The sequence below is a fragment of the Papio anubis genome, chromosome 7 (genome assembly GCF_008728515.1).
Source record: "Papio anubis isolate 15944 chromosome 7, Panubis1.0, whole genome shotgun sequence".
Taxonomy (NCBI): Eukaryota; Metazoa; Chordata; class Mammalia; order Primates; family Cercopithecidae; genus Papio; species Papio anubis.
Window position 1 is genome coordinate 146358293 of NC_044982.1, and position 13529 is coordinate 146371821.

Genomic DNA, 13529 nt, shown 5'->3' on the forward strand with positions numbered 1-13529 from the left:
AAACAAACAAACAAACAAACAAACAAACATTCTCAGGGAAATCCTGACCCAGCCAACTCTTTCCAACAACATGAAGATATAAAATTTGCCAGTTTTGTTCAGTGACGAACCCCAGTGCATCGTATAGTACCTGGCAGATATAGGTGCTCAATAAATATCTGTTAAATGAACAGAATCAGGCAAATCTGAAATATCTTACATTTCTGATTTTAAAACTATGTAATTCTTTTTAAAATTTTTTAATATTCTTTTTCTTCTACTTCTAAAACACAGATAATTCTTAAAGATTATTTTATTTCTTTTCTGTTAGATTGGTTCAAATTTAGTTGGATAGTCCCAGATGAGTATGACATAAACATTATTCTGAGTTTTAAAGTCTGATTTACCTAAGGGAATCTAGATATATCTAATTTGTAAATCAGTCTGCAGTATTTATGTATACCATAGCAATGAGCTATCTTCTAAGTAAAACCATGTTCTTTCATATACGTAAACAAGCGTAAATGTGGTAAAATTATACACTCAAAGGCAATCTGATTTCAGGCACTATATACAGATTGAGTACCCCTTATCTGAAATGCTTGGGACCAGAAGTATTTTGGATTTTGGACTATTCGGATATATGAGAAATCTTGCGGGTGAAACCCAAGCCTAAACGTAAAATTCATTTATGTTTCATTTATACCTTGTACACATAGTTTGAAGTTAATTTTATACAATATTTTAAACAATTTTGTGCATGAAACAAAGTTTGTGTAAAGTACTTAAGTATTTATGTGTGGAATATTCCACTTGCATCATGTTGGTGGCTAAAACGTTTTGGATTTTGGAGCATTTCAGATTTCCAATTTCCATATTAGGGTTACTCAACTTCCATAAATCTCTAAAGGGTTATTTTCTTTTGAAGATGTTCTCTAGCAATCAACTTATGATATCATAATCTAATAATTACTGTTTATTCTTATTAAGGACCTACTTTTTCCTAAGAATGGTATGAAAACAATTTATATACGCCATTTCTATTGTTCATATCTATTGGCTGAGTAGGTTTTATTAAGCCCACTTGATGGATTTGGAAATGAAGGTTAAATGACTTACCCAAGGCTACACAACTAGTGCTGAAGCCAAGATTGAGCTTCAATCTGACTACAAGGCCAAAGCTCTTTCTCCCACATCACACTGCCAATTAATGCCATCAACTTACCCCATGCCAGTGTTATTCTAATCAAAACGTTACCACACAAACTATTCACTGATCCCTCCCCTCCCCTCAAAAAAACACACATAAAAATTAAAGCTTTCATACTCTTCAATCTTTTGGCGACGAGCCTCACAATCTTCTCTATAAATCTGTATCTTGGGTCGGTAAACATATTGACTTAACATCAGGTCTTCTGGAGTAGGTGGTGTGTTTATAGTAAACTGGAAAAAAAACAATTCAGTCCCTGAGAACTGGTATCTTGCAGACAAAACCATATATAAGAATTAACTCAAATTTCAGAGTGCCTATTTTAAAACGTTCTATAAAGAAAAATTTGAATACTCCATCAAGTTCATAATGCCAGTAAGCAAAAAATTGGAATCTGAATTCAAGTCTCTGACTTCTAAGTCCCTTTCCCCATACATGTTTACTGGAATTGTGTTTTTTCTTACTCACATGGGAATGACAGTAGTTTGAATATGGCTATGTGTTAAGAAAATAAATATTACCTAAAAATTCAAACTTACCAGGAACGCTTTTTAATTTTTTTTTTAAGCCAGTTTCCTAGTAACTATTCCTATTCTCTAGCCATAATCCTTACTCTATTCCAGGCTGAACTCAAACTTTTCTGGCATATCCTCCAATTATAAAATAAGGCAGGAGGCCGGGCGCGGTGGCTCAAGCCTGTAATCCCAGCACTTTGGGAGGCCGAGACGGGCGGATCACGAGGTCAGGAGATCGAGACCATCCTGGCTGACACGGTGAAACCCCGTCTCTACTAAAAAATACAAAAAATTAGCCGGGCGAGGTGGCGGGCGCCTGTAGTCCCAGCTACTCGGGAGGCTGAGGCAGGAGAATGGCGTGAACCCGGGAGACGGAGCTTGCAGTGAGCTGAGATCTGGCCACTGCACTCCAGCCTGGGCGGCAGAGCCAGACTCTGTCTCAAAAAAAATAAAAATAAAAATAAAATAAAATAAAATAAAATAAAATAAGGCAGGGAAAATTTGGTTATTTAAAAATGTTTTTATAGCACTAATCCAATGGCTTTGATGTCCTTGATGCAGTATTGAAAGAAATCAAGTCAGGGCCGGGTTTGGTGGATCACACCTGTAATCCCAGCACTTTGGGAGGTGGCAGGCAGATCACTTGAGGTCAGGAGTTTGAGACCAGCCTGGCCAAATGGTGAAACCCTGTCTCTTCTAAAAATACAAAAATTAGCTGGGCGTGGTGGCACACGCCTATAGTCCCAGATACCCTGGAAGCTGAAGCAGGAGAACTGCTTGAGCCCGGGAGGTGCAGGTTGCAGTGAGCCAAGATTCCACCACTGCACTCCAGCCTGGGCAACAGAGCAAGATTCCGTCTAAAAAAAAAAAAAAAAGAAAGAAAAGAAAGGAAAGAAAGAAAAGACAAAAATCAAGTCAGCTCCTTATTTACAAAAATCAAACAAAACCCCACAAATGAACCTCCAACTCCGAGGCTCAAGCGCTCTTCCTGCCTCATCCTCTCCAGTAGCTAGGAGTACAGGTGTGTCACCATGCCTGGCTAATTTTAAAATTTTTTGTAGAGATGGGGTCTTGCTATATTGCCCAGCAATTCGTTGTTTCGAATTCCTGGCCTCAAGTGATTCTCCTGCCTCGACCTCCCAAAGCACTAGGACAGATGTTAGCCACTGTCTCCAGCTGTGACTAGACTTTTTTTTTTTTTTGAGATGGGGTCTGGCTGTCACCTAGGCTGCAGTGTAATGGTGTGATCAAGGCTCACTGCAGCCTCAGCCTCCCGGGATCAAGCAATTCCCCAGCCTCAGTCTGCCAAGAAGCTAGGACTACAGGTGCATGCCAGCCACCATGCTTGGCTAATTAAAACAAAATTTTTTTTCCTTTTTTTTTTTTTTGAGATTAAGTTTTGCTCTTGTTGCTCAGGCTGGAGTGCAGTGGAGTGATTTCAGCTCATTGTAACCTTCACCTTGTGGCTTCAAGCGATTCTCCTGCCTCAGCCTCCACAGTAGCTGGGATTACAGGTGTGTGCCACCATGCCTGGCTACTTTTTTATTTTTAGTAGATATGGGGTTTCACCATGTTGGCCAGGCTGGTCTCGAACCCCTGGCCTCAGGTGATCTGCTCACCTCGGCTTCCCAAAGTGCTGGAATTACAGACATAAGCCATCGTGCCCGGCCAAATTTTTTTTTTTTTAGGTATAGGGTTTTGCTGCGTTGCCCAGGATGGTCTCAAACTCCTAGACTCAAGTGATCCTCTTGCTCTGGTCTCCCAAAGTGCTGGGATTATGAGCATGAGCCACTGCACCCAGCCAAAAAAAAAAAAAAAAAAAGATTTTTAAGGCTAGACTTAAACATAAAGATCAAAACTATATGTACTGGTTAAAAAAGAAATGGAAGGCTGGGCACAGTGGCTCATGCCTTTAATCCCAGCTCTTTAGGAGGCTGGGGCGGGCGGATCACCCGAGTTTGGGAGTTCATAACCAGTCTGACTAACAATTGAGAAACCCTGTCTCTACTAAAAATACAAAATGAGCCGGGTGTGGTGGCACATCCTGTAATCCCAGCTACTCAGGAAGCTGAGGCAGGAGAAGCGCTTGAACCTGGGAGGTGGAGGTTGCAGTGAACCAAGATAGCGCCATTGCACTCCAGCCTGGGCAACAAGAGCAAAACTCTGTCTCAAAAAAAAAAAAGAAAAAAGAAAAAAAAAAAGAAATGGTAGACAGGCATGGTGGCTCACGCCTGTAATCCCAACACTTTGGGAGGCCAAGGCAGGCAGATTGCCTGAGCTCAGGAGTGCGAGACCAGCCTGGGCAACACAGTGAAACCCTGTCTCTACTAAAAATACAAAAAAAGTAGCCAGGCGTGGCAGCACGCACCTGTAGTCCCAGCTACTCGGGAGACTGAGGCAGGAGAATTGCCTGAACCTTGAACCCAGGAGGCAGAAGTTACAGTGAGCCAAGATCACGCCACTGCACTCCAGCCTGGGTGACAGAGCGAGACTCCATCTCCAAAAAGAAAAGAAGAGAAGAAAAGAGGGACGAGGGAAAAGGGAATACATACTGAAATGCATTCAGTATGTAGGGAAATGTATTCAGTATGTAAGGAAATGTATTCAGTATGTAGGGAATACATACTGAAATACTTATAGATTGATTGATGATGCTTGGGATTTGCATCACAATAATGGGGGGCCAGGGGAAATGGAGGGTTAGGTAGAGAGAAAACAAGAATTGATAATTTTGAGACAAGGTCTCACTCTGTTGCTCAGGCTGGAATGCAGTGGCGCAATCTCAGCTCACCGTAGCCTCCATCTCCCTGGTTCAAGTGATTCTCCCACTTCAGCCTTGTGAGTAGCTGGGACTACAGGCATGCACCACCACTTTCAGCTAATTTTAGAATTTTTTTGGTAGAGAGGGGTTTCACCATGTTGGCCAGGCTGGTCTCGAACTCCTGACCTCAAGTGATCCTCCTGCCTAGGCCTCCCAAAGTACTGGGATTACAGGTATAAGCCATAGCACCAAGACAAGAGGTGATAATTTCTGAAGTTGGGTGACAGACACACAGGGGGTTAATAAAACTATTCTCTATTTTCTGATATGTTTGAAATTTCCTATAATACTAAAATTTTTTTAAAAAGGAGGTTTCATCATAAACTTTCATAACACATAAAGTGAAGCACAAGACCACGTTTCCAGAGATCTGACAGGAACTCACGCCTGTAATCCCAGCACTTTGGCACTTTGGGAGGCCGAGGTGGGCAGATCACCTGAGGTCAGCAGTTCGAGACCAGCCTGGCCAACATGGCGAAATCCCATGTCTACTAAAAATAGAAAAATTAGCCAGGCATGGTGGTGGGCACCTGTAACCCCAGCTACTGGGGAGGCTGAGGCAGGAAGAATCACTTGAACCCGGGAAGTGGAGGTTGCAGTGAGCCGAGATCACGCCACGGCACTCCAGCCTGGGCGACAGAGTGAGACTCCGACTCAAAAAAAAGAAACCAAAAAAACACAAGAGTTCCTCAACCTTATAGAAGATGTGAGTTATAGTGCTTTGGCCTGAGTCACTACATGACCATGCAGGGGGTCATGGGCCTCTACAATAGCATCTTCTGCTCATGCTGCCAACTGAGTTCCTGCCACGGTACGTATACATGGGAGCTGTGTACATGTCTATGAGGGCTGGTACACATCTCTCCCCCTGCCTCAAGAATACATTCCCCAGGTGGGTGCGGTGGCTCACACCTATAATCTCAGCACTTTGGGAGGCCAAGGTGGGCAGATCATCTGAGGTTGGGAGTTTGAGACCAGCCTGATCAATATGTGGAAACCCCACCTCTACTAAATATACAAAATTAGCTAGGTATGGTAGTTCATGCCTGTAATCCTAGCTACTTGCGAGGCTGAGGCAGGAGAATCGCTTGAACCTGGGAAGCGGAGGTTGCAGTGAGCCGAGATTGTGTCACCGCACTCCAGCCTGGTCAAGAAGAGCGAAATTTCATCTCAAAAAAAAAAAAAAATTCCCAAATTCCTCTACCCTAAAAGAGCCACAGTCATTCAAATCCTGAAACAGATTCCCATAGCCATGAACCTCATTTTCCATGTTCCATATATAATCCATCTCTTTGGCCTTTTCCTATTTTGGGATTTTCTTTTTTTTTTTTTTTTTTTTGAGACAGAGTCTGGCTCTGTCGCCCGAGCTGGAGTGTAGTGGCCGGATCTCAGCTCACTGCAAGCTCTGCCTCCCGGGTTTACGCCATTCTCCTGCCTCAGCCTCCCGAGTAGCTGGGACTACAAGCGCCCACCACCTCTGCCGGCTAGTTTTTTGTATTTTTTAGTAGAGACGGGGTTTCACCATGTTAGCCAGGATGGTCTCGATCTCCTGACCTAGTGATTCGCCCGTCTCGGCCTCCCAAAGTGCTGGGATTACAGGCTTGAGCCACCGCGCCCGGCCCTATTTTGGGATTTTCAACTTCTTTCCTGAAGTACCCTGAACTCTCTTCCCATTTTGATAGATTTGTTCCCAGATGTATTTTCTTATCATTGCCCCTCCTGACTTCAGCAAGACCTGGGAGGAAAGGGGAAGATTCATAACATCAATTTGTCAAGGATCAATTCGTAAAGCATCCTCTCCCTCCTTCACCCTGCCAGCATCCTCTCTGTTCCTATCCTTCCCCTCTGCTCTCCTCTGTTTGGTCTTGGTCCCCTGATACTCTTTCTACTTTTCTTATAAAGGGAAAGTAGGCCGGGCGCGGTGGCTCAAGCCTGTAATCCCAGCACTTTGGGAGGCTGAGACGGGCAGATCACGAGGTCAGGAGATCGAGACCATCCTGGCCAACACGGTGAAACCCCGTCTCTACTAAAAATACAAAAAATTAGCCGGGCGTGGTGGCGGAACCTGTAGTCCCAGTTACTCAGGAGGCTGAGCCAGGAGAATGGCGTGAACCTGGGAGGCGGAGCTTGCAGTGAGCTGAGATCTGGCCACTGCACTCCAGCCTGGGCGACAGAGCCAGACTCCGTCTCAAAAAATAAATAAATAAAATAAAAGGAAAGTAAAAAGAGTATTAGCCCCTGGATGCACACTTAAGCTCCTTTCTCCTCCCTATCTATAGCTGAGGCAAGAGGATTCTACTGGCAAGGGGTAGCTACCATGGCAATGAGGCTGAAGCCCAAAAGGGGTGTGTCCATCTTCCCAATTTCTATTCTTGATTTACCTTTCCCATTCGAATATATAATTTTCCAGGAATTGATTTGTTTCTAAACAGCTTTATGGAGATATAATTCATGTACAATGCAATCCATCCATTTAAGTATACAATTAAATGAATTTTAAAGTATATTCAAGTGCCAGGCGCGGTGGCTCATGTCTGTAATCCCAGCACTTTGGGAGGCCAAGGTGGGCAGATCACGAGCTCAAGAGTTCGAGACCAGCCTGGCCAAAAGGGTGAAACCCTGTCTTTCCTAAGAACACAAAAATTGGCCAGGTGTGGTGGCATGTGCCTATAATCCCAGGTACTTGGGAGGCTGAGGCAGGAGAATCTCCTGAATCTGGGAGGCGGAGGTTGCAGTGAGCCGAGATCGTGCCACTGCACTTCAGCCTGGGCAACAAGAGTGAAACTCGGTCTCAAAAACAAACAAACAAAAACAACAATAACAAAAACCTAAGATACAAACACACACATTAGCCTAGGCCTACACAGGGTCAAGATCATTAATATCATTGTCTTCCACCTCCACTTCTTGTTCTACTGGAAGGTCTGGAGGAACAGTAACACCCATGGAGCTATCATCTCCTATGATAACAATGCCTTCTTTTGGAATAACTCCTGCAGGACTTACCTGAGGCTGTTTTACAGTTAATTTGTTTTATTTATAAGTTGGAGCACACTCTAAAATAACAATAAGGGCCAGGCATGGTGTCTTGCACCTGCAATCCCAGCACTTTGAGGGGCAAGATAGGATTGCTTGAGGCCAGGAATTTGAGACCAACCTGGTCGACATAGCGAGACCGCATCCCTACAAAATATTTAAAAATTAGCCAGGTGTGGTGGCTTGTGCCTATAATCCTAGCTACTTGGGAGGCTGAGGCAAGAGAATCACTTGAGCACCAGAGTTTGAGGCTGCAGTGAGACAAGGTCACTATACTCTGGCCTGGGTGACACAGTGAGATTCTGGTTCAAAAAAATAAAGTAACATAACAATAAAGAGTACAGTATAGTAAATACATAAAACAGCAACCTAATGGTTTGTTATCTTTATCAAGTACTATGTTACTGTACATAATTATAGGTACTACCCTTTAATAGGAATGGCAGCCCAGGTTTGTTTACATTAGCATCACCACAAACATGTGAGTGATGTGTTGTGCTACAACATTACAATGTCACTAGACAATGGGAATTTTCTAGCTCCATTATAATTTTTTTTTTTTTTTTGAGACAGAGTTTTGCTCTGTTGCCCAGGCTGGAGTGCAGTGGCGTGACCTCGGCTTACTGCAGCCTCCACCTCCTGGGTTCGAGTGATTCAGTAGCTGGGACTCCAGGCACGCGCCATTATGCCTGGCTAATTTTTGTAGAGACAGGGTTTTGCCATGTTGGCCAGGCTGGTCTCAAACTCCTGGCCTCAAATGATCCACCTGCCTTGGCCTCCCAAAGTGCTGGGATTATAGGTGTGAGTCACCATGCCTGGCCTCCATAAAAATCTTTTGGGACCACCTGTGTATATGTGGTCCACTGTTGACCAAAATGTCCCTATGCAGCACATGACTATTATTTGGAAAAATATCTTTTCAGATCCTTTAATCATTTTTACATTGGGTTGTATTTTATTTATTTATTTAAATAGAGACAGGGTCTCACTATGTTTTATTTATTTATTTAAATAGAGATGGGGTCTCACTATGTTGCCCAGGCTGGTCTCAAACTCCTGAGCTCAAGCAGTCCTCTAGTCTAGGCCACTCAAAGTGCTAAGATTAAAGGCATGAGCTACCAAGCCAGGCCTAAATTGGATTGTATTTTTATTATTGAGTTGTAAGAGTTCTTTATCTATTTTGGATAAAGCTTCTTATCAGATGTATGATTTCAATTGTTTTCTTGCATTCTGTCATTCTGTGGGTTGCCTTTTCACTTTCGTTTTTTTTTTGTTTTTTTTTTTTGAGACAGGGTCCAGCTCTATCTCCAAGGTTGGAGTGCAGTGGTACAATCCTGGCTCCTTGCAAGTTCTGCCTCCTGGGCTCAAGTCATCCTCCCACTTCAGCCTCCCGAGTAGCTGAGACTATAGGCACGTGCAACCAGGCCTGGCTAATTATTTTATTCTGTACAGGATTTTACCTGTTGCCCAGTCTGGTCTCAAACTCCTAGGGTCAAGCAATCCTCCCACCTCAGCCTCCCAAAGTGTTGGGATTACAAATGTGAGCCATGGCACCCAGCAAAAACTTATTTTGACCTCTTTTAATCTATGAGTATGTATCCTTTCTTAATCTTCTATAGTTCGGCTTTCTCTTTTTTCATTCATTCATTTAATTAAAAGATGTGGGAGGGGTCTCGCTATGTTGCCCAGGCTGATCATGAACTCTTGGTTTTAAGTGATCTCCCCTCCTCAGTCTCCCATGTAGCCAGAATTACAGGAACCAGCCAGTGTGCACAGCTGCTTGTTTCTTCTTAATTAGACTCCTCAGGAGTTTTCTAATTTTATCATCTTTTCAAAGTATAGCTTTTGGATTTATTCTTTTGTTGTTGTTGAGATGGGGTCTTGTTCTGTTGACCAGGCTGGAGGGCAGTGGTGCAATCATGGCTCACTGCAGCCTTGAACCCCTGGGCTCAAGAGATCCTCCCATGACAGCCTCCTGAGTAGTTGGGACCACAGGCACAGGCCACTACACTTGGCCAATTTTAAAATTTTCTGTAGAGACAGGGTTTCCCTATTTTCCCGAGGCTGCTCTCAAATTCCTGAGCTCAAGCATTCCTCTCGCCTTGGTCTCTCAAAGTGCTGAAATTATAGGTGTGAGCCACCACGCCTGGCCTGGATTTATCCTTTCCACCAATTTTTGTTTTCCATTTCATTAGCTCCACTTTTTACCTATATTAATTCTATCTTTCTATTTTTTTTGTGGATATTATGAGTATTAAAAATATCCTGGCTGGCCGGGCGCGGTGGCTCAAGCCTGTAATCCCAGCACTTTGGGAGGCCGAGACGGGCGGATCACGAGGTCAGGAGATCGAGACCATCCTGGCTAACACAGTGAAATCCTGTCTCTACTAAAAAAGTACAAAAAAACCACCTGGGCGAGGTGGCAGGTGCCTGTAGTCCCAGCTACTCGGGAGGCTGAGGCCGGAGAATGGCGTAAACCCGGGAGGCGGAGCTTGCAGTGAGCTGAGATTCGGCCACTGCACTCCCGCCTGGGCGACAGAGCGAGACTCCGTCTCAAAAAAAAAAAAAAAAAAGCAAACAAAAAAAAATATCCTGGCTGGGCATGGTGGCTCATGCCTGTAATTATAGCACTTTAGGAGGCCAAGGTGGGTAGACTGCTTAAGCCCAGGAGCTCAAGAACAGCCTGGGCAACATAGCAAGATCTCGTCTCTAAAAGTAAATAAATAAATAAAAATTTCTTTAGTTTTAGACTCCATGACAACAAAGATATCTAAGGCTTTTAATTCCTGCTAAGTATAGCTTTTGCTATATGTCCCACAGATCAGCCATTAAATATTCTCCTTTACTAAGAAATAGTTTCAACTTATTTGATCTAGGAATTATCTAGAAGTGTTTCCTGTTTTTTTACCCAACTATGTTGTCTACAACAGCAGTTCCCAACCTTTTTGGCACCAGGGACCAGTTTCATGGAAGACAATTTCTCCAAGGACCAGGATGAGGGGATAGCCTCAGGATGATTCAAGCACACTACATTTATTCTGAACTTTCTTTTTTTTTGAGACAGGATCCGGCTCTGTTGCCTAAGCTGGAGTGCAGTGGTGCAATACTGGCTCAATGCAACCTCTACTTCCTGGGCTCAAGCCATCCTCCCACCTCAACCTCCCGAGTAGCTGGGACTACAGGTGTGTGCCACCATGCCCAGCTAATTTTTGTATTATTTTAGAGACGGGTTTAGCCATGTTGGTCAGACTGGTCTTGAACTCCTAAGCTTGGGTGATCTGTCTGGCTGGGCCTCCCAAAGTGCTGGGATTACAGGTGTGAGCCACCATGCCTAGTCTAAACTTTATTTCTATTATTACTACATTGTAATATATAATGAAATAATTATATAACTCATCGTAATATAGAATCTGTGGGAGCCCTAAGATTATTTTCTTGCAACCGGTCCCATCTGGGAGTGATAGGAGGCACTGACAGATAATCATGCATTAGATTCTCATAAGGGGTGCGCAACCTAGATCCTTCATGTGTGCAGTTCACAATAGGGTTCGCACTTCTATGAGAATCTAATGCCACTGCTGATCTGAAAGGAGGCAGAGCTCAGTTGGTAATGCAAGCAATGGGAAGTGGCTGTAAATACAGATGAAGCTTTGTTCGCTCCACCACCATTCACCTCCTGCTGTATGGCCCAGTTCCTAACCCCAGGGGTTGGGGACACTTTGTCTACAAGATACTGTGTTTCTTAATTTCTAAGAATCTCAGAATGTTTTGGTTCTTTTATTAGTTCTAAATTGTATTGGATCAAGATTAGATGATGTAGTCTCTATAAAACCTCCATTTAAAAAAAATTTTTTTTTTTTGAGACGGAGTCTCGCTCTGTCCTCCAGGCTGGAGTGCAGTGGCTGGATCTCAGCTCACTGCAACCTCCGCCTCCCGGGTTTACGCCATTCTCCTGCCTCAGCCTCCCGAGTAGCTGGGACTACAGGCGCCCACCACCTCGCCCGGCTAGTTTTTTGTATTTTTTAGTAGAGACGGGGTTTCACCGTGTTAGCCAGGATGGTCTCGATCTCCTGACCTCGTGATCCGCCCTTCTCGGCCTCCCAAAGTGCTGGGATTACAGGCTTGAGCCACCGCGCCCGGCCAAAATTTATTAATGTTTTCTTTGTGGCCAAGAGTATAACTAACTTTTGGAAATGTTTGATAGACTTAAGAGAAAAAGGCCGGGCGCGGTGGCTCAAGCCTGTAATCCTAGCACTTTGGGAGGCCGAGACGGGCGGATCACGAGGTCAGGAGATCGAGACCATCCTGGCTAACATGGTGAAACCCCGTCTCTACTAAAAATACAAAAAACTAGCCGGGCGTGGTGGCAGGCGCCTGTAGTCCCAGCTACTCGGAGGCTGAGGCAGGAGAATGGCGTAAACCCGGGAGGCGGAGCTTGCAGTGAGCCGAGATCGCGCCACTGCACTCCAGCCTGGGTGACACAGTGAGACTCCGTCTCAAAAAAAAAAAAAAAAAAGAGAAAAAATATTCCTATGTAAGGAATATAAGTTTTTCTATTAATCTTTTAAATTGAGTTTGATTGTATTATTCAAATATTTATGATTTTTATCCAGTTTACGTATTTTTGATTTTGAAAACTGTTCATTAAAAACCTCTGCTACCCTTAGATTTTTATAATGGAGGAAAAAGCACATTTAGTTTTGTAATCAGGAAAATGTATCAAAAAAATAGATGGCAAGGAATGAAGGGAAAATTCAAATTTTATCTTATCAAAATCCATGATAAAAAAATTCATGTGAAAATTTTTGTTTTTTGTTTATGCTAATAACAAATCTCTCTACTATAAGAAAACTCTTGGCCGGGCATGGTGGCTCACACTTGTAATCCCAGCACTTTGGGAGGCTGAGGCGGGCGGATCATGAGGTCAGGAGTTCAAGACCAGGCTGGCCAATACAATGAAACCCTGTCTCTACAAAAATACAAAAATTAGCTGGGCGTGGTGGCACGTGCCTGTAGTCTCAGCTACTCAGGAGGCTGAGGCAAGAGAATCACTTGAACCCAGGAGGCAGAGGGTGCAGTGAGCCAAGATCATGCCGCTGCACTCCAGCCTGGGCAACAGAGCGAGACTCCATCTCAAAAAAAAAAAAAAAAAGCAAACTCTCTATAGGAAAATTTGCTCTCTTCCATTTTTTTTGTGCTTTTAAATAAATGTTTGCTTTGATGCAGTTTGTAAAAAGTGCAACATATTTTAACTGAGATAACCAATTTGCCAAGAAACTGCACTTACATTGCCTGGGAGATTGCTCTGTCGGGGTTTCTGTATCAAGATGTGGACCTGGAGAAGTATAAAGAACTCCCTTATTGTTATTCTCCCATCTTGGAGTTTCTGAGAAAAGAAAAAAAAAAGTTCACACGACCATTCGATGTGATCTCACTTTGATATAACCGCCTCATTTGTTTCTAAAAGCTTAAAGTATATTGTATACATTTATGGAAATATTATCCAGATATATGCAGGCTATACATGAGCAGATTTTATCTAAGATTATTTCTTAAGGTTATTGAAAAACAATAGAGTTTTTAAAATCCCAAAACCCAAAACATACATCTTTTTTTCTCTTTTTTTGAGACAAGGTCTTGCTCTGTCACTCAGCCTGGGGTACAGTTGTGTGATCATGGCTCACTGCAGCCTTGAACTCCTGGGCTCAAGTGATTCTCTTGCCTCAGGCTCCCATGTTGCTGGGATTACAGGCATGCACCACCATGCCCAGCCAAAACAAATTACCTTTTCATCGTGACTTCTACTCCATTTAATTAATTGCTATGTTGGATCTTTAACTAAGAAAAGTAGTCTTCTGTATATTTGAAATATTTCGTAATTAAAACAAAATTTAAAACCAAGAATAGGCCGGGCGCGGTGGCTCAAGCCTGTAATCCCAGCACTTTGGGAGGCCGAGACGGGCGGATC

The 13529-nt window shown here is 43.4% G+C and overlaps 1 protein-coding gene across 6 annotated transcripts in view; it reads right to left on the reverse strand.

Annotated features, from left to right (window-relative positions):
- The window catches only part of KNL1 (kinetochore scaffold 1), a 71733-nt gene that overhangs the window by 22245 nt on the left and 35959 nt on the right, over positions 1 to 13529 (reverse strand). For 5 of the 6 annotated variants that reach the window (XM_031668830.1, XM_031668833.1, XM_031668832.1 and 2 more), the window contains 2 exons: positions 12849 to 12947; positions 1307 to 1422 (listed from right to left, as the gene is read on the reverse strand). In XM_031668830.1, the coding sequence (XP_031524690.1) occupies positions 1307 to 1422; positions 12849 to 12947 (215 nt within the window). The remainder of the gene's footprint in view (positions 1 to 1306; positions 1423 to 12848; positions 12948 to 13529) is intronic. The other variant, XM_031668834.1, reaches the window with a different exon arrangement.